At 40.1% G+C, this 26,562-nt stretch overlaps 2 protein-coding genes across 8 annotated transcripts in view; both read right to left on the bottom strand.

Annotated features, from left to right (window-relative positions):
• Window positions 1–1,020, bottom strand: part of pmt (phosphoethanolamine methyltransferase) — a 50,160-nt gene extending 49,140 nt beyond the window's left edge. The window contains exons 1-2 of one of the 7 annotated variants that reach the window (XM_079667842.1): window positions 953–1,020; window positions 779–854 (exon numbers count right to left, since the gene is read on the bottom strand). The gene's annotated coding sequence lies outside the window, so the exon portion shown is untranslated. Of the gene's footprint in view, window positions 1–778; window positions 921–952 lie in introns of those variants that run through there. The other 6 variants (XM_079667843.1, XM_079667844.1, XM_079667849.1 and 3 more) reach the window with 6 other exon arrangements.
• A 3,257-nt stretch (window positions 1,021–4,277) lies between these two features.
• Window positions 4,278–26,562, bottom strand: part of mid2 (midline 2) — a 142,712-nt gene continuing 120,427 nt past the window's right edge. Inside the window, 3 exon segments of the mRNA XM_079671326.1 lie at window positions 4,278–8,587; window positions 8,888–9,095; window positions 22,783–23,003. Coding sequence (XP_079527452.1) covers window positions 8,164–8,587; window positions 8,888–9,095; window positions 22,783–23,003 — 853 coding nt within the window. The 3' untranslated portion in view covers window positions 4,278–8,163.

The raw sequence follows: 26,562 nt of genomic DNA, 5'->3' as shown, positions 1-26,562 counted from the left end.
GGAGGGGTGTAACCAATTCGATTTGGCGTTACTGGGACACGGTACGCCCACTTCCTAACATTTCTCCGCGCGCGAGAGCAGGCCAGATTTTCACGAGCAGAAGAGCAGGAATTGCTCGCGAGAGCGCAGGAGACCAAGGAGAGCTCATGTAGATGCTGCACATGCTCAAGGCATGTTTCTCCCCTGCAGGCTTCAATATTGCTCTCGCGCGAGTGCCGTTTTAGTGCTCGCGAAAATAATATATGTCCGCGGCTGCTTGACTTGTGCTCGCGTGGATCTCATATGCCCTCGCAATTTATGACAGAGATTTGCCGCCATACATATACTTGCCACAGATACCACATCTGTGGCATATACTTGCCACAGATACCACGGAGTAGCGGCCTCCGTGGCAGATGTCGGAAGTACTTGCCACTGCCCGCAGATGCCACGAAATGCGCTTGCTGTCTCTCAAGAAAACACTGCAGCCTGTGTGACTGACTATCAATTGTAAATATACAACCACGTTTCTCGAGGTAGCCTTATCAGAATTAAACTAAAAAGAGGACAACATTTAGACAATAATCGACAACAAATAAAAAGAGCAATGACCATACATAACCTGAAGCTTCTTAAAGAATCAACAGCACAATGAAATATATTACCAAAGCAAACACGACTATGACGCAGCTGCAACCACAAACAACAATGAGAGACGATATCGCGTTAAAGCCATAGACTGTATATATGGTTAAAGCAAATAAATCAATAAATGCATGCGTTAGTGAAGCCTACTCACCGGTCTGATCTTCATTCTGTGAGCCTTGTAGTCCTCCTCAATTTGCTCCAAGTTAGCTTCTTTGCTCGTTTATTCCCTGTACACAATTACAACCATTCCATTCAGCCACTCTGTCCAAGTCTCAAAGTTTTCAAACATGCTGGATTTAATGACTGCAGACACATTGGAGATTACCGTCACAAAAAGCGGGAAAGCCTCCCTCCTTACTTGAGCTAAAAGTCCCACAGGGGCCGGCCCAACACGAGCAATTGACCATTTAGCATGTTAGCCAAACAACCACCTTGCACCTTTTAGTGGTTACCACTCTCGTGGGTGTGTTTGATTTAGGTCTCTTAGTATCTGCCTGGGTGGGGCACTATGAAATCTGTGGTATATTAGTAGATAGATGCAACATCAGAATGCACTCTATTGAGTTGAGTTTGCCTACACTGAAAAAACTGAAACCATGATTTAATTAAATGTATTATATCAACAAATTAAGTTGAACCTAATATTTTGTATTTAAACTTAATATTACATAATTATTAAAGCAATAATATAACCTTATGTCAAATCTGTTGGCATAATACATTTAATTAAAGTCAATGTTTCAGTTTTTTCAGTGTACCATAAGAACATATCATGATGATGTGATATTTAGTTTTGTTGCATTGTTGTGAGCTTTGTTTATTAACTGCTTGCCCAGCCAACGCTCCCTGACCTTTACGGCTGAGATATTATAGTATTATTTCCAGAGTTTTCCTCTTTGGAGCTTTTTCTTGACTAATTTGCCTCATTTAAATTCTCTTTATTGGAGCAGTAAATCATGAGACAATCAATACAAAGAATACACAAGAATGAGTTTGAGCAAATAGTTAGCCTACTTAGTTTTTATCGATTTATTTTCAGAGGTCCTCTTGAGGGCTTTTCTGCAGCCACATGTATGACCGTAAAATCGTGTCTTTGTGGTAAAGAGATTCATCAGAAGAGCTGAAAACAATGTGTCCATCAAGCATTTTCTGAAAATGTTTGTGTTGCTTAGTGAGAACGGAGAAAATTGGTTCAGATAAAGCAATACTCTGAGTTGTAGATTTTTAGCTACTGTCTTTTTTGGGAGCACCAGAGGGGAGTACATCACAATAATCTACTGCCTGTTGGTAATGACAGCGTCCATTAGTCTTTCACAGTTCTCTGGAGAGAGACATTACCTGACCTTGTTGTATTTCAAATGTGAGAGAAAGCAGTTTGGCAACGTCTGTATTGCTCTGACCTCACATCAATAACCCAGTTTTTTATGATACGAAGCATCAGCAGATTTAAACTTCCCTGTTGGACAAAGTACACCTTCTAGTAAGTAATAATATGAATGATTACTTAAACAACACATATCAGGATGTGAAATGATGGAAGATGCTCTGTCAGGTGAAACCAAAGCCACAGGTAGTGCTGAAATGCTCCCTAACCGTGTAGACTTTCCATTGGGTGTAATTAGAGAGTTGTTGTACGCCACATTAGAGGCTTCGGTGACAAATGATTTAACGAGCTACACAGGGAGTCCTAATTATTCTCCAATTAGAAAAGTAATTATGGGTTACTCCAATGGCTGGCTTGCTAGTTGGCTAGCAGTGCGAGGGTGCAGAGACAAAGTAAGCATCACAATTAGATGGCAGTTAATCTGTCACACATGGAGTTGCAAAGACCTCTGATCACTGGATGGAGTTAAGGCTCTGAGTTTCTAATCCATCACTGTGTTCCTAAAACAAATTACAACCAGTGTCCAGACTTCTGCTGTTCTTAAACACCAGATAGAGTTGTCCGGCAGGTAATGGTTTATAATTGCAATCCCCTCAGCCCCTTAAGAGAAATATACCTTATTAAGTTGCTGCACAAATGTACAATAGGCACTATAAGATCAGCTCATTGAGGTCTAGAGAAGGTAAGAATGAGAGGATACCATGGGCTTTTATTTAACATCAAACCAATATTATCATGTAAGAGAAGTGAAGTCAGAGGGGGTGTTAATCTGTCCTGCAGCAACAGTTCCTTCAAAAGTCATTTATCAATATTGTTGCTGTTTGTAACCCTACAATAAACCTTTGTTGAGTTACAATGGATTTTCCTTAAGACAGGACCCAAGTCAATATTTTCATCATTCATTTTGTGTGATTACCCGTAGATTAATGTCAGATTTGTCAAGTTCCCCCGACTTACTGTATATACTGACTGAAAGAATCATAAGTGCTCTCTTTGGACTTAATGCGTTGGAAGTGTCCTGTCTGAACTCTGTCTTTCTTCACCAATAATAAGATACAAATTACAATAATTTCCCTGACAGTACAGTACAGTACACAGCCTTAAAGTGGATGCAGTTAAACACAAATGTTGTAACGTTAATTTATTGCTCAATTGTGCCTTTTATTTTGTAAGTTTTGATATTTATAATTTTAAAACATCCTGCCTTTTCACTAGTGATGTTACTGATGATGTCAACATCAACGTTTTCAGAATCTTTGGGGAATAACGATCAAAGCCTGTAGTGCGGTTCCAATGCTTCTGTGTTTTTGTCATTGTTGACCAGCTTTGAGTAAAATATATAAAAAAACTTCAAATTAATAAACCACCCCTAGGTCCTCGACTGTTTTTGGACATACACTTTTGCTTTATCATATTTTCTAGTTTTAGGTTGAACATGTCAACAGATTTGGTCCAAACTATCCAGGTTATGGGTATGCTGTATATGTGTGATGCAATATGTGCAATCATCGCTTCAGCCAGAGTTAGTGTAGGGTCAGCTTGATAGCACCATATTATTGGTATGTTTCTATATTTACAAAATATATTTGTTCTTAAATTATTTATATGCATATCAACACCTTGAACAGTTTTTATGATGAAGATCCCCCTGGTCTCACTTGAACATTTTAACATTTGACTGCCTCAGAAGAAAACAATCTACAAAATAATAAAGCCTTCTGTTTATGGGTCAGTGTGCGTAGGTGTGTGTGTGCCCTGCTTACAGACAGTGCAGGGCTCCATGCACTACAGTGCTATGTTTTAGTAATGAGGCTCTCGTGCCAGGGAGAGGGCGTAGTATAACTATCCCCTCCCTGAGCTCTATATGACCCCCAGCCTACTCTGCCTTTAACCATTCATTTTTAAATTGGTATCCATATACTCACCAGAGTTTAGAAACACTCTGCATGCATGATATGACTCAAAAGGAGATTTGCAACAGATCTTTATATTTTCATGAGCCAGGTCCCAAGTTGAGAGGCATTAAACTATCAATATCTAAAATGAAGAGCTCTTGGCAATGCCTTCCCTTACCATCTTATTTAAGTTAATATTTGTAGGTGTAGGTGTGTGGCCGTATATAAGTATGTCAATGCATTTGTGTGAGTATATACTGTCCGCAAACCTTTAAAAATAGTTCTATTTTCGAATGTGTTAGCAATTACAAAAAATGACAAAAAAGAGAAGTAAAGCAACACAGCTGACAAAGACAATCGGGACTCCAACACATTTGGGATCAGACTTTTAATTGGACTTAAATTCACATAAATAACATTGGTTCATATATATTTTGTATATTATACAACTTTATATAATATATATTTCCCCCGATTTACATTCCTCTCTGGCTAAAAGTATCTCTCATATCTCCGGAAACAGACAGCCTTGCATAAATGCAACACTGTTATTTTTGTGCTGTTTATCAAGGTCCAAGTGCCAAAAGGAGAGGAGCGTGTTTCTCATGAGTTGTAAAAAATAATTTCCCAAGTTACACAGACAAAAAGCAAAAAGGAGAATCTATTGTATTGTCTCTAGGGTATTACACTGCACTACAAGGAGTGGGTAGCTATTGAAAATCATTCACCGTATATATTTTACTGTATTGACTTATGACACAAAGAAAGAAAGAGCACTGCAAAATATCTGATATGCATGGCAATGAACATTTCGTTTTTGAGTGTTCTTGTCCTGGTTTATTTTTTGAAAAAGAAAAAAGAAAACGTATGCTGTACGCAAGATAAGAAACCCCATCATGAAGATAAGGAAAGATTGATGAACCTGCAGCAAGGTCACATAATCATGCAGTGACCCAGCCAAACACGCTTGCACAGATGAGTTGAGCTTGTCTGGATCACAAATCAGCATTTGGCCGTTTCGAGTCTGTGACCGACATTATTCAACACAATGGGTGGATATTTGGAAGTCAGGTAAAATCTACTAATCTCCCTGACAGAAAAAAAGAACTCTCTTTTCATACTGGAGCCCTTCGACCAGTGGATTATCTCTATTGCCTGTAGCGCTTATAACATCAATACCTCCATCACACAGTAACCTTAAATGACCACTGCAGAATAAAAGCTGCACTGTACTATGACATGTCAGATTTTCACTACTTTTCTATTGCTTTGAGTTTTACATCAATTGGTCTTTTGCTTGAACGTATCATATGGTAACTAGCATATGATTGAAATCAGTGTTTGCCTGTTTTTTCAAGTCGAGTAAATCATATTCTGTCAACACAAATGTTACATGACTTTAGACGGCATGTATGTAGTGATGCATAAAAGAGTGGAAATGGCCAGTAGGTGTCACATCTTTGAGACGCTGGTACAATATGTAAAACACCTGCTTTTTGTCAACCCAACCTCAATTGTCTCAATCCTGTTTCATGCTACACAATCACTTAAATCTGCATTAACTGTGGTACACATTTGATTGTCTGAATCAAAGACACTACCTGAATGCCAAGACAGAAAGAAACCACACTGTGCCTTTGAATCCAAATAAAAAGTAAGTTCCAACTTCAGCTGCTATCTGAAAAGTGAACAATAACCAAAAGAGGTCAAGTCTATTGTAAGCGACAAGTCATGACTGATGAAAAACAAGACTTAGTGGACTTTAAGCTCCTGAAGGTACCCAGTGAAGCGGTGTAGGATCCTACAATGTTTCATGCATTTATCACAATAAAGCCAACCTAAACAAAACATGACGTGTAGGTTTGTGTGTTTGTGTGTTAACAAATCACAGAGGAAAACACAATCATGCCATGACATTGCGACAGACAGCAAGTTAAGTGTTAACCCCATCCTTCCCTGAATAGTCAAAAACAAAGTAAAGTTTTTTTTTGAACAGTTATTAGTTTATCATTTCATCATGATAAAAAAGCATAAACATCACCATAATCATATCCCTTTTCTAAACAAGATAAAGTTAGTATATGCTATCCAAAAGAGCCAGGGGAGGGAAAGTCACGGGTTGTGTTTAAAGTGTTCAAAGCACAGTGAAAAAACATTTAAGGGGTTTCTGTTTAAGGACATCAAGGTTAATATAATATTTTGAAAAGTGCTTTATTAGAATACACTTATTTATGGGTAATATTCAATAACCATCAATAACTCTTGATCATAAATATATGTATTTTTTAAATATGATATTAAATGAAAAAAATGGATGATGTTGATTTTTTCAGAGTGAACACAACCAACATGTGAAAGTTGTTTCTTTCCGTCCCCATTACATCCCTGTCAGGCAGCTCCATCTACTTTAACACTCATAGAGGGGAAATAGTGTCAATGAAAAAGTGCATCATTAATATGTTTTGATTAATTATAAACCATATTTGTTGTCATAAATAACACTTTTTTTCTCTAATATTCAATAAACCTCTTATTTTACAAGATGAGTAGTCAAATGATGCAAATCTACCCCCTACGATCATATCAATATCTGAGAACAACATTAATACTTCCTGAAACTTAGGAAGCTACAGCCGGCAACACAAACCAGACTGCGGTGTCAAATATAGGAGGAAGATCAAGGAAAAGACTTAAGCAATGACCACTTAAAGCTACTAAGGGTACAACACATAAACAGTGATGCGGTGCATCTCAAAACGTGCCCAGCTAGCTTGTAGTTGTGTTAGCATGATGGTAGCATGTACTTCACACAATAAAGCTGACTCAAAAAGGCACATCAACATCTAAAAGAAAGAAATGTTTCAGAAAAATGCTTGTAAGCTTTCTTGTTGAAAGTTAGATAATACCACTCATGTTTCATAATGCAAAATATGAAGCTAAGGCCAACAAGCTGTTAGCTTAGCCTAGAACAAAGATGGAATAACAAGTAGCTTAGCTCTGTCCAAAGGCAAAACCCCCCGTACTGCAGCACGTGCAAAGCTTGGGAATGAACATGTTCTATGACATTTTTTTTACTTGTAAACTTTTCACTGTAGTTTTACACAAAGCTATGTGCTGGAATTACTAGACAGGAACAGCCTTTATGCTACGCTAAACTGAGAAAACTGCTAGGTCTAGCCTCATATTTAGTATACACAGATGAGTGGTTGTGATCTTTTAGATCTAACTCTTGAGCAAGAAAACTTCAAACGACTCCTAAAGCCACTCATTTGTTTAAAATTAAATATATCTTTTTGTCAAATTTAGTTCACATGACATGTCACATCGCCTTGTTAAAGGTGGGGTCGGTAAGTTTGAGAAACCGGCTCGAGATACACTTTTTGTTATATTCCATGGAATGCTCTTAACATCCCGATAGCAATGAATATCTGAAGTGCTTTGACAAAAAATGTCATCTGTGGAAGCTGTAGTACTGTGAAAAGCACGACCAATCATTTTAGCCGGCCCGGCTAAAATAACTGGATGGCCTACCTGCCTCTCAGCCTTCCATCTGTGCACAAACTTATCTCGTGCCTTCATTGGTCATGTGCGCGTTCGTGTGTTTTGGAGGAGGGGCTCTGTAAGGAAGCGGCAGATTTTTTCCGGCTGTGTATTTTCTAATTCTAGCGCACTCGAGCTGGTTTCTCCAAAATTACCTACCACACCTTTAAGAAACAAAAATTGACATTTGGAATAAAGATTTAATATCTGTAGTCAGAGGAAGAATCACTCAATCACATTTTTTTACCTCTGCATTGTTGAGCTTCCTTTTTTGTAATTTAATGCATCGGAGACATTATTTCACTATTCACATGTTGTAACTTTAAACTCTAAATGGCTGATGTGAACCGTTCCTCCTTGATCATCTGCCTAAGGGTCGCATCGGGAGGAAGATAGATCAAAAAGGGAGACCTTAAATGGTCATAAACCCAGATGTCCATCCCTGCCCTCACCTATTCCAGGGCATCTTGTGAATTGTAGTTCTACTGACATTTGTAGTCAAGAGACCTTGTTCCTATTCACTGATAGATTTGCAAAGCTTTGGATAGCCACAAACTAACAGGACTGACATTTTTCCAGACTGGTGTGCATATCTCCAACACTTTCTAAACTCATAAGAAAGTAACTGGTCCTCTCTTAAAGCAGAGGATACAGCAGAACACTGTCAATGTCCCTAGGCCTGAGTGGACTCTCTCCGTGGCCATTCATGGGCTTTTCTCAGTGGCAGCTCTTCAGCCCAGTCAAGTATGGTGACTCTTGTCGGCACAGGCCCATCTGCTGCTGTTGCTGCTCTTGAAGATCGGAGGCCAAACCATCGACAAAGTCGGGGACGGGTAGCCCTGAGAGAATCATGACTGACTTGTTCCAGATCATGAAACTGGGAACAACGGGCAGGAGGAAGGAGACCTCAAAGCTGTGAATGTGTTGGGAGTTCATGGCATCATGGAAGGACAGTGAATTGTTGTCGTAGTCCAGCAGGACACCCAGCCGCCTCAGCTGCAGGCTTGCCTCCACCAGCATCTCCTTGCCATCGTGGCGCACCATAAAGTTGTTGTTGCAGCGCGAAAACACCCATGAGGATGAGTTCTTGCCGCTCCACTCGTTTTTCGGGGCTGATTTGTAAGCTACGCCGATGGCATACCTGCAGGGAAGGAACATTTTGGAATGCATTAGTGATCTGAAACTAGTGTCCTCCTTAATGACTCTACTTGCACAGTCAAGCTACCTCATGCTGAGGACACACAAGATCAGCACAGGCCCTTTGGGTGTTTCCTGCATGAAGAGGTCTACTTCAGAGCCAATTAGTGAAAGAACACAAATAGGCTAAGAGTATACACTGTGTGTGGTGAGTGTGTCTGTTGAGAGTGGGTTTGCATAACAGCCTAGATTTAAACTCCCCTAAGAAAAATATTTCAGTTTATTGAGTCTCTTTTTTTCTTACCATGTGGACGCTCCAAGCAGCACCTCCCAGTAGTGGCACCCGCTGTCAATGAAGACATTACCAGCTGCCCCATAGGAGCCTGTGCTGCTGAAGCGCTCCGGGGTATGGCTCTTCTTCAGCGAGCTCTCGTCCTTCTCCATGGTCAAACAGTCGTTGGACAGACGCAGCTTCTTGTGGGCAGTCTTTGGGTCCAACTTGAAGGGTTGACCTGTGAAAAGACAAGCATTTTGAGCTTTAAATTGTCTATTATTATTGTGTGTGGGTGTTTAATGTCGCCTGTTATAATGATAGTGATCACATTAATATGATTACCTAAGATCCTAAATGTAATTATTTTTGGGCAAAATGGCAACCGACATCTAGAGTCAGAGTTCACAAAAACTAACATGAACATGCATGGAGACCAAAAGTGATTAATAATCACTACATTAAGAATAATATATCAAAACGAAATTAGTTACTTATCCAGGCTAATACAACTCCATGCCTTTGCTTAGACACAAGTAGTTTCCATTCTTTTGAATCGGGTTATGGGATATCCCAGTACAGAAGAAGTTAGCAACTGGCATTGTTATGCAAATTGAAGTTTTAGTTGCCTTGGCTCTAGAAATATTTTTAGCTACAAAACTTTTTAAATTATTTATCAAAAACCCAATGCAAAAATGTGAAATCTAACATGATTAAAAAATGTTGTTCCCCGCCAATATCGTCAAGATACAACAAGATCAAAAGGTGAGCAGAAAGAACGAATACAAATTAGAACAGCATATTAACTGAGAGAGACAGCAACAGACACAAATAAATAGAAAGTAGGAAAGTGCTTGCAGAGAACTCACAGAGAGAGAGACAGAAGAAGAGAATGTTTGAAATACAACGGCGAGAGTCTAAACTTCAAAGCCTATTGCAGCCTTTGGTGAAAACATTTCATAACAGCAGAGGAAGCCACCCGGCATTCTCCTTTGTGCCTACCATCACACAGACTTGGAAATTAGCTGAAGGAAATAGCCTTCACTTCCACTGCAGTAAGGAGCCGTCGTGGCTATTCATTGGAAATGCTGATAACTGGTTGCAACTATTCAATTTGCACTGACACCAGTAATTTGGGTGTAATGGGTGGACAATTGAGAGGGCAAAAGTAGGTGAGTGGCAGAGGGAGAGAGAGGAGTTAGGGAGTGAGAAGGAGAGGAGAAGCTGAGGGGATAATATGAGGCCAAAGATTGGGCACAGGATCCCCTCTCCTCCTCTCCATGTGCGTAATCTGTGTGAGTGTGGGCTTCATGGAGGTCAGCCACGTCCCATCCAGGCCTGACATTTCACTGTGACACCTCTCATCTCATCTCTCAGCCCCCCCGAGCCTCCCACAGCTTAATGAGCGACACAATGAGGACCCCGACTCCTCCTCTCTTCCCTCTATCTGTCCTTCCCTTCATCTCTTCCCCCATTCTCTCATTTCATCCTCTCTCCTCTCTCACACACTCTCCTCCAATAATCTGTGTGGTGAGTGTGTGTTACCGCGTGTGGATATGAGACGACGAGGCCAAATGTGCTGCTGGCAGCCAATTACATTAATGCGCTCTCTTCTTTGAACTGCTTATCGCTGCCAGCGCAGCCATTTCCAAACACTGGGGCTCTGTCATGCCTTTCCAGGGGATGACTCCTGAGAGCCGGGGCCGGGCCCGAGGTTGGGGAAGGGGAGACACACGTGACGGTAGAGGACAAGGAGACATACACAGAGCATCAACTCCGACCTACACACAAGCAGGAATACAGTAAGAGTCCAAGTGGAAATGTTTTGAATGCCAGCAGGAAGCTCGGATTTAAAATATTCATTTTCCGTATGACAGAATACATTTGTTGGTACGAGGCTGGTAGGGTGCTTAAAAATGAAACTGAATTTGGAGGTTTGCACAGGAAAAATGGCAAGTGGACTGCTAAAAGAACTCTTGCACTCGGTTTAAATTGCCATAGTGTTGGAAAGATGGAAAATGACTTTTTTTCAAACTTTCTTACAACCTTGAATGCATAATTGTCTGCTACTGCATATATATACATGCTCAATCCCATACTGTCAGATTGTAGACTACAGAAAATAAAGACAACAAGATAACAAAAGAATATATCCCATTCCTTGGCAGTGACTGTCTTTAGTCTGTTCAGACTCTGCAATAAAGTAGCAATTAGAGATGTATCCAAATGTCTGCTAAGGTGATAAGTGCTCCCTGTTTAACTGCCTTGAAGCTGGGCATTGTTACGAAATGGGAAGTCTTTAATGGAAACTTGTAAAACACAAAAAAAGAAAGAGAAGAAGAGGGGGGAAATAAAAGGAACTACTGTCTGGAGGACATTGATATAAAGCAATTTCATTGCAACTTCATTTCGCAGAGTCCTTGTTGGAATACTTGCAGCGGGATAGCATCTGGCTAATCGACTTTATTTCAATTCAGTCAATTTCACTGCTTTTCTTTTTTCCCTGGCTCACACATTTGAGCTGGGAGAGATTGAGCTGCCTCTGTAATGAGGGAGAAAGAAAAAAGGGATCCCATTTTACTGCATAAATAAACAATTACTGCAGTAGAAGCAGCAGCATCAGGGACTTCTCTAAAGCTCCAACACAACCTTATAACTTTCACAGGTCTCAACATCTCTGTTGAACTTACAGATCCTTCCCTGGCATTCAAATGCATGGCTGCACTTCACTTGGCTTCTAATTGACTGAACCATATGTAATGTGGTATTTAATCCTGCAGTGCTGACTACTGTACAAAAACACAGATTTACACTGGTGAGATTAAAAATGAATCCACCATGTAACATGGCTCTAGCACAGCAGGCCTTCATGACAGTGTGTTTTACCATAACAACTGAAATGGTCTTTGTGTGGTAAAGAGCAAAGACAAACAGCAATCACTGATCTTCTCCGACTTCACCCTTTAATGAACTCGGCAGAGTCTTCAGAGACCAGTCCTAGAAAAAAAAAAGTTCAGTAAAGCTTCTGGGTCTGCTAAGAAATTCACTCCGTTTTTGAAAGGAAAGTTCATGTTATGGTTCATTAGAGTAAAAGTATGTGAAAGATTTCCCCCCCCAGAGTGAGCGTCAGAGTATTAAAGACTGTGTGTGTGTGTTAAGTGCAATCATTCACTAAAACTCTGCTTGTTTTTTAATGACACATGTCTTTTTGTACTCCTTTATCATTACACGTGTTCTTACTGTATTGCAGATAAAAAGGGCTTTAATGCATTATAAAATAATATCAAGGTTAGCTTGGTGAGGTGCACTGCCCACAATCTGTCTTGGAGAAAAATGAAAAAATGAAAAATATTGAATGAAAACAACAGCAACCTCCCCACCAACTGGCATTTTCACCCGCTCTGTAGATGAAGGAAGGCACTTTGGGCCATTCAACAAATCAGAAAATCCAAGAGTTCCTACATTATTGAGATTATGAAACCAAAAGGAGCTGTTTTTTTGTTAATTAGTACAGCAGGACCTATCTATGCTTGACAAACGAACATTTTATAACCAGTTCATCTTTACTTCTCCTCTCTCCTCTTCCTTTCTCTCATCTACCTTCGTCTCGTCTCCACCTCCTAATGTTTGCTTTAGGGCTGTGTGGCAGCTTGAGGACTGTCATCAGAGATGCGTGCTGGGTAAATATTATGGCAGGTTCTTTAACAGGAAGTAAAGAGGTACACAAACCCCTGGGGCACCTTGACAAGTGATGTTCTCTGTCTGGATTTGAGCTGCCTACACAATGCAGGGACTCATTTTCACACAGGCACAAACACACTCTAGGGTGTTTGCCGACTCCCTGTTTCGTACACACAATATGGACGCCCAGAATAGTTATTCAACAGGATGACGACCGTTATAAAGTCAACAGTCCAGTGTTTGACTGTCATCATCGTACATTTTCAGATTAGCCTTTTGTTTTGACACTCACAATATGTTCACTCAAAATACTTCTCTTGTAAACAATAGAGCTGCTAAAAAAAAAAGACACATTTAAGCCTGGATTTATGTGGTTGGTATACTCCTACTTCACACCATCCTGCGGCTTTGTACAACAACATGACAAAACTAGATGTTGATGTTGGCAGGCTTTACACTGTGGGACAGGTGCTACGAGGAGGCAGCTGGTCCTAGTGAGAGCACACAATCACACCTCAGCCGAGCCCGATTTGGCCCCTTTTCAAATGTATCATTCACATTTTAGGTATATTAGTCGAGGTTTTACCTTGCTGTTAAATGACATTTGAAAACCAAACAGCAGTGCATATAATCAACAAGTAAAAGCAACCTTTCACAGGCTTTACAGCAACTCCAAAACATCTATAATAACAGTTGTTCCTGGCCTGGATACATGTGCTGAATTTATAATTAAGGAAAACACATCTTATAGTTAAACTTCCACCTGTGCACGCAATCATTTCAGACGCAATGGACAGTACAGACTGCTTCCTTTGAGCAGACCTGTCACTGGCCTGCAGTCAGAATACTAAACACCAGAGGAGAGACACCACAGACGGACACCTCCTGCATGCTAATACTGACGAACAACTGTAGCAGTCTAAAAGCTGCTGATATGACAACGTTTAAGTTTGAACCCTTTCCCCCCTCCTCAGTTAACAACTGCTTTTTTTTTCTCCTACTGCATATTTGTTTCTTGATGGTATAAATGAATTACTCAGACAGACAGCCAATTAAAAAGCACAAACGGGGCACAGTCTACTAAGAGCCGTCTTTATTAACGTGGGTCTATTGTTCTGTCAGCCGCCACTCTAATGAATTGTAACCAAACTCGGATGCAACCCTAATTCAATTTTATGCCTATAAAAGCCTAAAATAAGTTGCTTTGGACAAAAATATAATGATTATTATGCTATCAACCAGAAGATGCGGCTTTCACTTTTTAATGTTAAATAACTGGATCCTTGGATTTGAATTAATTAGAAAGGCGTCATTCATTTTGTTTTCATAAAAAAAAAATCATCTGTAGTTATGCAAGTTTCAAAAAGGGTAAATGAGAGAAAAACATTTAAAAACCTAAACTTTATGACCAAAATGAAGTGTTTTTATCAAACCATCACGCTTTGATTGTTGACTTAAGGTACAGAAGCTGTTACTGGACTGGCATAGTGTTATTCTGCTGTGTGCATCACTAAAGCATGGACCGTATTAATGGGTAAAAAACAGTAGATTGAGGGCACTCGTGTCTGCAGACACTCATATCTGCAAAGAGCTATTTGGTGTCTTCTTTTCACTGAACGCTCTCCTTCTCTCACTCTCAATCTGTCACTTTTACTCCACTTTCATACACTCAGTCTCTTTTTAGGTTTCTCCCTTTATGGGACAGGCGTGTAGAAACCTGGTCACAGTTCGCTCTGAGGTAAATGCAGAGGTATACACACACACACACACACACACACACACACACACACACACACACACACACACACACACACACACACACACACACACACACACACACACACACACACACACACACACACACACACACACACACACACACACACACACACACACACACACACACACACACACACACACACACACACACTCTTCTTAACTGCCATCTTTTTCATCATACTTAATTCATAGGTGTTTCAAGGAGCTGTGAGTTACTTCACACGTGAGAAACTACCGGCACGGTGAATACTACAGCATCAGTGCCACTGTTCGCTGGGAGCCACTCAGCGTTTGATGAACGGTTTCACCGGAGCGACGTTAGAGTGACCTTAAAAGCCTTTGGAGGTGTTAAGACTTCACAACATGATTTTAAATGTTGTCTCCATTAAGCCGAATGAATTGCATGAGACACAGCAAAAGGTGGAAGCCATTAAAAAAACACTCCTCAGATTTAGCATCCCACTCCTGTTACATTGCCGGAGTGGACAGTTAAACAAATGGATAAAAAAAAGCAGAGCCAAAAGACATTTTCTTTTATTCCTTTTCTTTGTGCCGCTCTCTCTGAAGCCACAAAATAATTGTATAACTTTTTTCACACAGTAGAAGTGCTCCACATGACTTGGAACAGACTTCCTCTGTTTATGGCTGCTATGAGATATTCTACTTTGTTTATCCTTTACCTTCATTTGTTCATGATTTCTTAAATCTACTTTATTTTGGACATCATTAAAAAGTTTTTTTTAAAATTATTTAAAGGTCCAATGTTGGAAAAGGTTGGATGTTCATGTCGTTTTTATTATTATAATAAAGCAGGTCTAGAGTAAGTTCTATTTAGCTATAAAACTGAAAGTATCAACACATTATATGTACTGTAAGTTGTAGCATTTGACCTTTCTCCTACAATTGCATAAATAGCTACAAGTAAAGATACTCCAGGTGTCTTCATACTGATGCTGAGTTTGCTCCTTGGAGGCAGACAGACAAAACATTGTCTTGTTTCTCCTCTTCCTCTGCCTCTCTACCTCTCCAACAGACAAACACACACACATTTACATACCCACAAATCTTTAAACAAACCCTGGGTTTGTGTGCGATTACAGGAAAGCATATTTGGCCTTTCCTCGCCATGAGACCAAAAGCTGTGACATCTTTGGATGAAAAGATTTACCTCTGGGACCAATTGACAGATGGCAAGATTGAAGAGAGGTCACCAGAATAAGGGATCATATGCCATAGCCAGGGGTAAGGGAGGACAGAGTGCCAAGAGAAGGGTTGGACAGGGACATGGAATGGGATCACAGAGAGTTTGAGGCCGAGGAAACTGAAACAACAGACTTTAACAATGCCTCTTCAAAATCAGCTCTTCTTAAGCATGGAGTGCTTTGATTATGTCCTCTGAGGTTGAAGTAGAACAATTATTCTCTTGCAACATCTTTGATTACAGAGAGTTCAGATTTCTACTGTTTACTTTAATTTGCATTATTCAGTTAAAACAATTCTGGCAGTTCACCCTTGTGCTTGCCCTCTGCGTACCATATTGGCACAGTTCGCTGCATTCAGATTTGTTTTACACACATACAGTGCAGCTTTTATGAGTGTACTGATGCACGACTTTCCAGTATCTGTGCAACTTGTCACTGCCTGCTTTGCTTAGCAAGCCTCTGCCTGAAATATATGATGAGCTTAGGCTAAAAGCCTCCAGAGCCTATCATCTTAAAAGATGTGAAAGCTAAACCATCCAATCTAGGCACAGACAGAGAGAGAGACTTCAAGTGCCATGGAAAGAACTTGTGGTTCTCAGCTCAAAAGCTCGCTACTCCAACTCGTTCACCAACAGACTCGAGAGACAAACCTAATTAGCCTGTCAAACGGAGATATTTGTGATCGGTTTCGTTGTGACCCATTTTTAATCCAAAAAACACTGCTTGGCTTCACCAGAACAGAAGAGTGAGGCACTTTCATCTGAATACCAATTCCTCTGTGAGTAGAGAGTGGGAGAAAAGAGAAAGAAATGAACAGACTGAAGCTAAAACACATGATGCAGGTGACACGATGAACACCACAAAACCTCAATAATGAGTACAATTATTGAATTTTTTGTTTGCTATTTTGATGGCTTGTCAAAATCATTATAGCAAAGAGAAATACCGGGTGCCAATCGCAGCTCGAAATCTAAAACCAAACTTCAGTGGGTGGACAAGTTTCCCCCCGATACATGCGGATGTCAGAGAAGAAGATGACAGACAGTGGGAGTCTCAGAGGAGAGGGGGGGGGGGTTATTTAATAGCAGTGTATAGCACTAAAACTTAACTACTAAACTTTAACTGCACTAAAGAAAACTTCATGTTGCTGCTGTTAAATAGATTCCGCCTCCCTACAGAATACATTTATGTATATTGCTAACTGGCAGAGAGATGTTGGGTCAAACTGCTGCTTAATTTGTCATGGTTGCAATGATATTCAACCTCTAACAAACTCAACTTAATGGTCTCTCTAATCTGTACAAATATGATACAGATTTTGTTTTGTGTGATGTGAAAAGCAAATATACTTGGAGCTTCTGACATGAATTTAATGAGAGCTAAGAAAGAAAAAATATTTCTTTGTCCACTTTTCATAATTATTTTTTATTCAACCCTTAATATAACCCTGATTGTTTCAGCCCTGCGATAAAAAATGTTTCTCTCTCTATAGGCTATGCTTTGGAAACACACATTCTATTGTTTTGCTAATAAAGCCAATTATAATTGAAAAGTGTAAAAAAAGGAGAGCAAGATAATATCTCATTTCCATTTCCAAAAGAAGAGATTATTCAGACTCTCTTTGGTGGAACTTTAACGTGGCATAACTCTCACAGTGTTCATTGTGTGTCACTTTATATCACTGAAGTGAGAGACACATAACAGATGTGATATTAACAATGGAAAAGACCATCTATACACGCTCATCGCTTATCTGTGTCAAGGGAGCACATTATATATTGAAATGCTTCTTAGTGTTATTTATATCGTGCCCAGTAAGAGCCATGAGCCTCGGTGACAGCGAGCTCCAGATACCCTGCACTTCACCTCTAAACCCTCTCAGGGTACACGTCGTGGCCACATCACACGGAGGCAGTAATCCACTTTAATGCCATAAGAAAAGAGTTACAGTTCTGACACGCTCCATGTCCCGCAGGCAGGGTGTGTCTGGAAGATTCTGACTTTGGGGGGGGGGGCAGAGATTCAGATGGGAGGGCTTGGGTTTCTTTGATGGATCGCTGCAGTGCCCGTTTGGGACGAGGCCAAGTGGAGCGTTTGCTTGTTGGAAACAGAGCGATTGGAGTTCACTTTAAAGTGCCAGATGGCAGTATCAAATACAGGACAGGTGTAGTGGTGGAGCTCTCATTAGAGGACCCTTATCGCTCCTATCTATTAAGTATTTTTAATTGGGAATATGAACGTAAAAAGGGAAGACAATTAAAAGTGTTCCGATGTGTCCTATTAGCCTGGAACCAACTTTGAGAACATTCCCACAATAATGGTCCTTTTTATAAGGGCAGCATACAATAAAGTAAGTATAGTTTATTTCTGGAGCACATTTAAACACAGCATGAGCTTATCAGAGTGCTGTATGAATGAACATTAAAGTAAAAAGTGGAAAAAACTAAGAGAACATACCAAGTACAACATAAAAAGCAAAATACAGTAGAAGAAAACTGTAGAAATGACAACAGATTGAAGGATGGCCATAAATGTGTCTTAGCCTAGATCTCAAATCTCTGGAAGTTACTATTTGGACACACACAACACGTTTGTGATCAGCTGATTGGTTCACATCCTTTACCTTTATATTTTGGGTCTTAGAACCACTGAAAGACATTCCTGGCCCTCTAGCTGCTGATGGTTCCACTTTGTTCACCGACTGCTGTCACTTTCTGTGTCTGTCTGCCCTTTGATCCTGAGCAGGTTATGTACATTGGGTTCAAAGAGCTTTTTAAGCAATAAGCAGCTGCCTGTCGAGGCCAAAAATGACCCTTTGAGAGCGGTAAGAGGGAACAGTAAAGCTGCGATATGGAGAGCCAATTAGCTGAAGCTGCCTATAAAGCTTTATAAAGCTAAGAGGAGCTGCAGATTCAGGAATATGGCAGTTTCCCCCAAAAATATATATAGCTGAGACATTACCAAAGTATGGTTTCTCTTATCTCTTTAATAAAAAAAGGCACACTTTTTTAAGGTAATGTCAAGCAAAAATAAACTCAGATTTCTTCTTGTCTGTTCTTAGTAGGGCTGCACGATATATCGTGTCATGACGATAATTGCGATATCGCAGGACTTACGATTTAAACAATTTTTCTTTTAGGACTTGCGATATTAAGTAGGCAAATTAACTCAAACACGTCATGTTACAATTATTTTGCTGCTTGCTACAAAAGTAAAACTTGCGCGGCTCTCATGTCAGGGGCGGATCTACCGGGGTGGCATGGGGTGGCAACTGCCACCCTAAAAGATAGCCTTGCCACCCCAGTTGGCATCTTTGTTTTGAAAGAAAAGTTGTGGCTCATCGGACATTTATGAGAGAAAATCTCTAATGTCCGAGTGCAAGTGAATGCAGCACAAGAAGCGAGTCTTGTAACCTCTCCCCCGGCCCTGGTGCGAGCTTGGAAATATGATTGGCAGCGATTTCATTTGAACGAGGGACGGCGCAAAACGAGAAGCATTCGGATCCAAGCAGACTGAAGGAATGAGGTATTTGCGGTCTACAATAACAGAGAAGAGACTGTCAAGTTTGGTTGTACTCAGCATTGAATCAAAACGCACTAAAGCTGTTGATCTTAATAAGTTTGTGAGGCGTTTTGCTGAACAAAATGGTAATCGCCGCATTCAGCTGTAATAGGCATGCCAACTTGATGCTCTGCTCACGGATGACTCGATGGGCATCAAAAACTGCCCAGCCAAAAAAAGTAACCACTTTGATTTAAGGCCAGTAGGTAAGGACTTTCTACTGGATAATAAGTGCAGCGATGTATATGTTTTAGCTGAATACACATTTTGTAACCCTAACTGATGCAGTTAGTCACTTCTTTAATGTTTGTTCTTTCTGATGTAAAGTCAAGGTTGTAACTGCAGTAAAGTTGTGGGGCGCTGAACTGTTCCTTTGAATCTTTTGAATTTTGATACATGATATAATTACCTGTCTTTCAAATTTGAAGGAGGTGAGCAAGCATCTTGAGGAGCATTCATCATTAACTCCTCCAGAAAATATAGTTTATTCAATAATAAATGAATATGTGAATCTTTCCAAGTTAACATTGATTGATATGACTGCGATTAAATCAGCATATACTTCTGCCAGGGGATGCCACCCCTCAAAATCTCCTGCCACCCTCTTGCCACCCCATGAATATTTGTCTAGATCCGCCCCTGTGTCAGGGGTACTAGAGTGAGTGACAGCAAACCACCAATCACAAACAAATCTCCAAAGCAAACGGACCCGGTGATTAAAGGTAAAAACACTGAATTAAATCGTTTCATCTGTTTCTCCAGCTTGTTGCTCTGATAACTTAAGATCGTCCGTGACTAAAATCCTTCATCCGGTTAAATATAGTTAAAAAAATACCAATTGTATAGCATTAAAGTTCAAGAAAGGATGGTTTGTGGGAAAAAACTGTATTTTCTTCAATTCCTGTTTGTTTTCATATCTCAATATATATCGAAGGGGGGAAAAAATCGCAATGTCAGTTTTTTCCAATATCGTGCAGCCTAGTTCTTAGTCATTAGTATTGACGCTGGCAGGATGGATTATTTGTAACCTCTGGACTGATTAGAGGGCAAGAGTGAGTAACGGTGAAGTATGAGAGAGAGAGAGAGTTGGTGTTTGTTTGTGTCGGTGACTGAGAGAGAGAGAGAGAGAGAGGGATCATCCTCTGACTAATGCAGTTTCTCACACACCTATTTTACCCACACAGTGAATCCAGATTACAGTTAATCCTAAATGCCACAGCCAGACTTCTGACAGCTGGCATATCAACTCCTCTTTAGCTTCACTGCACTGCTGTTCCAATTTAGGACTGATGTTACAATTTCATTGAGCTCCCTTGAGGCAAATCCTAAATTAGCTTTTTGCTGAGGTTTTAACCTTTTATATGCTAAAGTTGAGCCGGAGATTGGGGTGTGGAATATTTAGTAAGTAATGTGACTTCACTTGAGATCTGTTGGTTATGCTTTACTAAGCACTTTTTAAACTATGTGCCTAGTGTACTAGCTTTAATAATGTATTGCATATTTTCATTTTATTTACTGACAATTTGATAACGTTTGCTTAAAGGTAGGGTAGGTAAGAATGGAGAAACTAGCTCGAGTGCGCTAGAATCTGAAAGTACGCAGACGAAAAAATCTGCCCCTTCCTTCAGACTTCCTTAGAGCCCCTCCTCCAACACATACGAACGCGCACATGACCAATGAGGGCACGAGATAAGTTTGTGCACAGATGGAAGGCTGACAGGCAGGTAGGCCATCCAGTTATTTTAGCCGGGCCGGATAAAATGATTGGTCGTGGTTTTTACAGCGCAACGGCTTCCACAGAAGAAATATTTGTATGTATTTATTGTCAAAGCATTTAATTTATTCATTGCCATCGGGATGTTAAGAACATTCCATGGAATATAACAAAAAGTGAATTACCTACCCTACCTTTAATTGTCTTTCTTATTTATATTCATCTACTGTGTACTGTTAAGGGAAAGGAAAATTCAATAAGAGGGAGTTCAAGTCTAGGACAAGTTTCCACAGCAGAGAATAAACAAAACAAAAAGAAACAGAAACAGAAACAGCGATGTGCAAGGGACAAGGAGTGCACGACTGAGAGGCAGAGAAGAAACTCTCTGCTCAACATGAAACTGAGAGACATAGAGAGAGATACCTGTATAGTCCCCCAAAAAACAAACTGAAAAATGAAAGTAAGTGATTAAAGGGTTATATATTGCTAGCTTTGAACTTTCTCCACTTGTTCATACTTGAAAATGTGAGTTTGGTGAGTATAATTTAGGCATTTGAACAACTACAAGTCGACAGGATTTTAGGAGAGATGATAAAAAAAGAAGCACTTAAAAGCTCCGCTTTCTTAACTCTCCTATAAAAACATAATGAATGGATCCAAAATGAAAGCACTAACACACTTTCATTATGTGCGATCTATGCCAAACCCAAAGATATGTTGATGACTTTTATGTAAGATGGAATTTCTTTGCTAAGAAAATGTCTGAACTCAAACCCCCTCTTAATATACACTGAACAAAAATATAAACGCAACACTTTTGTTTTTGCTCCCATTTTTCATGAGATGAACTCAAAGATCTAAAACATTTTCTACATACACAAAATAACCATTTCTCTCAAATATTGTTCACAAATCTGAAAAAATCTGTGATAGTGAGCACTTCTCCTTTGCTGAGATAATCCATCCCACCTCACAGGTGTGGCATATCAAGATGCTGATTAGACAGCATGATTATTGCACAGGTGTGCCTTAGGCTGGCCACAATAAAAGGCCACTCTGAAACGTGCAGTTTTGCTTTATTGGGGGGGTCTGGGGGGGTCCGAAAACCAGTCAGTATCTGGTGTGAGGGTTAGGATTAGGGTTAGGGTTAGGGTAATGTTGTGAATCGAGTGGCCTGTGTTCATCGTCCATAACATACGCCTGCCCATACCATAACCCCACCACCACCATGGGCCACTCGATTCACAACATTACCCTAAGCCTAATCCTAACCCTAACCCTAACCCTAACCCTAACCATAACCCTAACACCAGATACTGACTGGTTTTTGGACCCCCCCAGACCCCCCCAATAGAGCAAATATGCACGTTTCAGAGCGGCCTTTTATTGTGGCCAGCCTAAGGCACACCTGTGCAATAATCATGCTGTGTAATCAGCATCTTGATATGCCACACCTGTGAGGGGGGATGGATTATCTCAGCAAAGGAGAAGTGCTCACTATCATAGATTTTTTCAGATTTGTGAACAATATTTGAGAGAAAGTGTTATTTTGTGTATGTAGAAAATGTTTTAGATCTTTGAGTTCATCTCATGAAAAATGGGAGCAAAAACAAAAGTGTTGCGTTTATATTTTTGTTCAGTGTAGAAGCAAAAGGTGTGTTTTCATGCAAGTTGTGTCATTTGGGCACATCACGCATTGGGCAATGAGACATTACTTTCATGACTACAAATAAGTGTTTCATATATATCCTGTTACATTCAGGCTGAAAACCAAAAGCAAGCCATACATATTGATAAGAATCTAATCTAAGTTAGGTCTGATTCTGCTACTTATTTGTTCATCATTTATAAGTAAAAGAAAACCTTGATTAGGGACAGTCTGCACGTTATGTTGCACAAATGATGCAGACGGTAAAAAGTGTGTTCGAAATATAAAAGAAACTAATTAACAAGGCTTGTAAATATTCAGAGGCAGAGCTGCCTTCACTTACTGTTGGTTTTCAGGCGGGCTGGCTCACTGTTGCGGCTTCCTGCCTGGTTGATAGCCTTGACAAAGAAGATGTAACGGGTGCCACTCTGCAGGCCGTGCACCGTGTAGTGGTTCTGCTTGATGTTAGGTACGATCATCCAGCTGTCTGCAGAGTTGTACAAACCTGGCAGAAACACACACAAACACACACACAGAGCATGAGTAACCATGTTCTGCTTATGTCTTTAGGGGTAAGCACCGTCCTACTGAAAACGTTACGTTGATGTTGAAAAGAGAAAAACACTATTCTCTACATCTAACCAGATGTTATCTTTTCTCCAAACACATAGTGAGCCATCACACAGTAGGAAGCTCAGAGACCATACAATCTGCGATGTTATGCAACATTTATGTGAACATACTGATCCACCCCATTAACTTTCCATCACGATTACCTTGGCTTTCTCCCCTGAGGCCATATTGTGTGTTCACTAAGCTGAATCCCCACTGAGAACAAGGTACTTCCATGACAGACTATGTGTAGTAAGCGCCTTAGGGCAAACAACTGCGATACCTTTAAGGTTCAAATGTAAGGAAATGTGAGTCAAACCTACATGACCCCAGTAGGTGGGCTCTTTGATTTAGAGCAGCTTGCAGTTGAGGCTTAGCAATGGCTGAGTTAGCTCTGCAGTCACCTGCTTCAAAACAAAGGCTTTACAGTCTGTCAGCTGCAGCCGACTGTGAAGGATACAGCAGCTTCTCAGCTCAGGTAAGGAAACCCGCAGCTACAAAAGAGAGCTTTTTCTGTCCTTTAGTGTTTCATAACGTTGAGTAATTTACACTTACAGTGACTGAATCACGCCCCTTCCCTAACCCACAACATATGATTTCATAAAGTAGTGTTTGTCTGATTTTAAATATGAACCTTCAAGGTGAGAGGTGTGCATTTAATATGTAGTTGCAGAGGGCAGATGTTGTTGGCATCATATTTAACACTTTTGGAATGGCTGACAGTTGCTACTTTACTACTGAAATAAAATGATTGCATTATTCATTTTAGTGCTATTAAAAATGTTTAGCAAAAAAGCTGTTTAACAAAAAATTCCTTAATGAACAGACACACAATATATACCTTATAAGCAAACTGTAAGAGCCAGGGCTAACATTTCTTTCAGCCATCAAAAAATATACGAATGCATTCAATTAAACCTCTGCAATAACTAGCGCAGCATCTTGTTTAGAAGCACTACAGCCGCAGTTAATATTTCAGAGTTGAAGGTAGAATAACAATCCTTGTCTTTGTCTTATCTTTCCTCACCCCTGCAGATTTGCAGGGAAATAAAAATCCTGAAAGGGAGAGAGCTCTCAGGGCCATGCATGCCTTGTCCCTTCTAGTGAGGCTTGTGAATTATTGAACAAGATGGCAACAGCATGTATAAGTAATAACCAAGAGTCTGCTTGTAAATATAAATACTTCACAGGACGCAAATAAGGCCTTTAAAAGTGAGGCGGCTTTAAGAATAAATGAGGGGAGGGGACTGTTAGAGTGAAGGCTGCCACTTTACACATCTGCCGACTTCCACCAGATTTTCTCTAACAAAGAAATCACTGCAGAGGACTTTGATCTTCCTTTAAAAGGAAGGAGTGAGGGATTGTAATAGAAGCTTCTTGACACCTTGAACGTACACAATCCATTTGGTACCTCGGGATTGGCAGTAATATCTGCATTTCTTTCAGCTGTCAATAAGATCCATGCAAAAAGCAATTATGTTGTTCTACTAGGACAGCTGTCCCTACTGCGAAATGATCCCACCTGTCAGTTTAGCCGTTCCTGTCGAAATTAGGTAGGCTCCAATGTTATGTGAGCTGCCGAAAAGAGATACAGGGGAGAGACGAGCGAGAACGACTTCATGCTGCTTTCCATTTTTAAAGCTTTTGATCTCCGTAGCACCTCTCCCTTTTTTGCAAAATCAAATTAGGTCAGTACACAGCAATACTGCTATTTCTACTTTTACCACTGAAAAGAGGCTTTCTGATACTAGCAGAGTGCTGCTGCCTTTGGAGAGCATTGTGACTTCAAAGGGTGGGGGGCAGTAACTGAATAAGCCATTGTAAAAAGAGACTGAAACGAAACAGGGGGATAAAGATCGACTTGTGTCTCGCATTCAGATATCAGGTGTGTGTGTGTGTGTATGTATGTGTGTGTGTGTGTGTGTGTGTGTGTGTGTGTGTGTATGTGTGCGTATGTGTGTGTATGTGTGTGTGTGTGTATGTGTTTGTGTGTATGTATGTGTGTGTGTATGTGTGTATGTGTGTGTGTGTGTGTGTGTGTGTGTGTGTGTGTGTGTGTGTGTGTGTATGTGTATGTGTATGTGTATGTGTGTGTGTGTGTGTGTGTGTGTGTGTGTGTGTGTGTGTGTGTTTCTGTGAGTAGCTGTGCATCAATAAAAGCAATACAATGCCTCACCTGCCTCTATCTCTTGTGCCTCCACATAACTTTAACACGCATACCCTCGCTAGTTTCATGCAGTCTGAACCCTCATCAACTTTTCATCACACTCTGCCACACGGAAGGATCCTGCTGATACTCTGAAAGATGCCCTGTTGAGATACAAAGGGTTGAACCAAACTCTGAGCTCTCCTAACGCCCACTGTGACACAGCTTTTTACCTGTGATAACCATATTAATACATCACCACAGGTTGGTGCTTATGAATACACAGGAAAGCTGATCAAACCAGCAGGTACAGGTTTTGCTGGTTTCGTTAACATGCAGGCTTCCCAGGAAAGTGTACACATGAGCAGAAAGTCATGCGGCGGTGGGAACAGAGGTATCGACTTCTATCAGTCCGGACAGACACAGTCAAATCAACTAATGAGTTTATTTTTTGACAGCTGTAGGCAGTGAGTTGAGGCATGTAAAGAAAATAAGTGCCAACAATGGTGCCATGATAACGATAATCTCTTGTTTCTCCATGTAAAACAGTCACAGAAGATAGATTTTGACTATCTTCAGGTAGTCAAAATGCTTTGAAAGCAGTCAATTAAGTATTTTTATTTAGTAAGTAAAAAATAAGCATAGGTATTTTTATATGTATCCTCTTTGCCGTCAATACCAATAATTAGATGAGAAGATTGATAGCATTTTCATGAGTGTATGCTGAGTAAAACAGCTAAAGCAGAGAGAGATGGTTAGCTTAGTTTAGCCTTACATTAGCATTACAACTGGAAACAGCTAGTCTGACTTTATCCAGAGATTACAAAATCCTCCAACCATCCTCTCTAAAGCTCACTCATTATCAGATTATATCTAATTTGTTTCAACTAAACACAAATAAAAAACATTCAAAAGGTTATGCAACTAGTGGAGACCAGTGATATTTACATTTTAGATAAGTATATTGTAATGCACATACATTAGGACCATCAAAGGCAGAAAGCTGATGCTTAAAAGTATATTCAATGTGTTACATCAAAAAGCGATATATCATTATATTATTCAGTGTTGTGTTATTGATAAAAGATTAGGGTCTATCACTTAATTGAGTTTGCATCACTGTACGGCATAAAAGGAACAACATCAAGTAAGTAAATCAACACTAAGGCTCAAAGGAAATTAGTTTCACTCAGTTCTCTTAAACCCTGACATCTTCATGGATTTTCATTGTAGGAATTAACGTAATTCTCATCGCTGAAGCACATTATTAGTGGATAATTCACGATGTCATTTGGCATGTAAACGAATGAGACTGAACATGTAAAACTTGCAAAGGGCCGGAGGATGCAGCTACACTGTGACTTT

The sequence above is a fragment of the Notothenia rossii genome (assembly GCF_949606895.1).
Source record: "Notothenia rossii genome assembly, chromosome: 3".
Lineage (NCBI taxonomy): Eukaryota > Metazoa > Chordata > Actinopteri > Perciformes > Nototheniidae > Notothenia > Notothenia rossii.
Note: the sequence above shows the minus strand (reverse complement) of the source record. Positions and strands in the feature narration are given on the sequence as shown.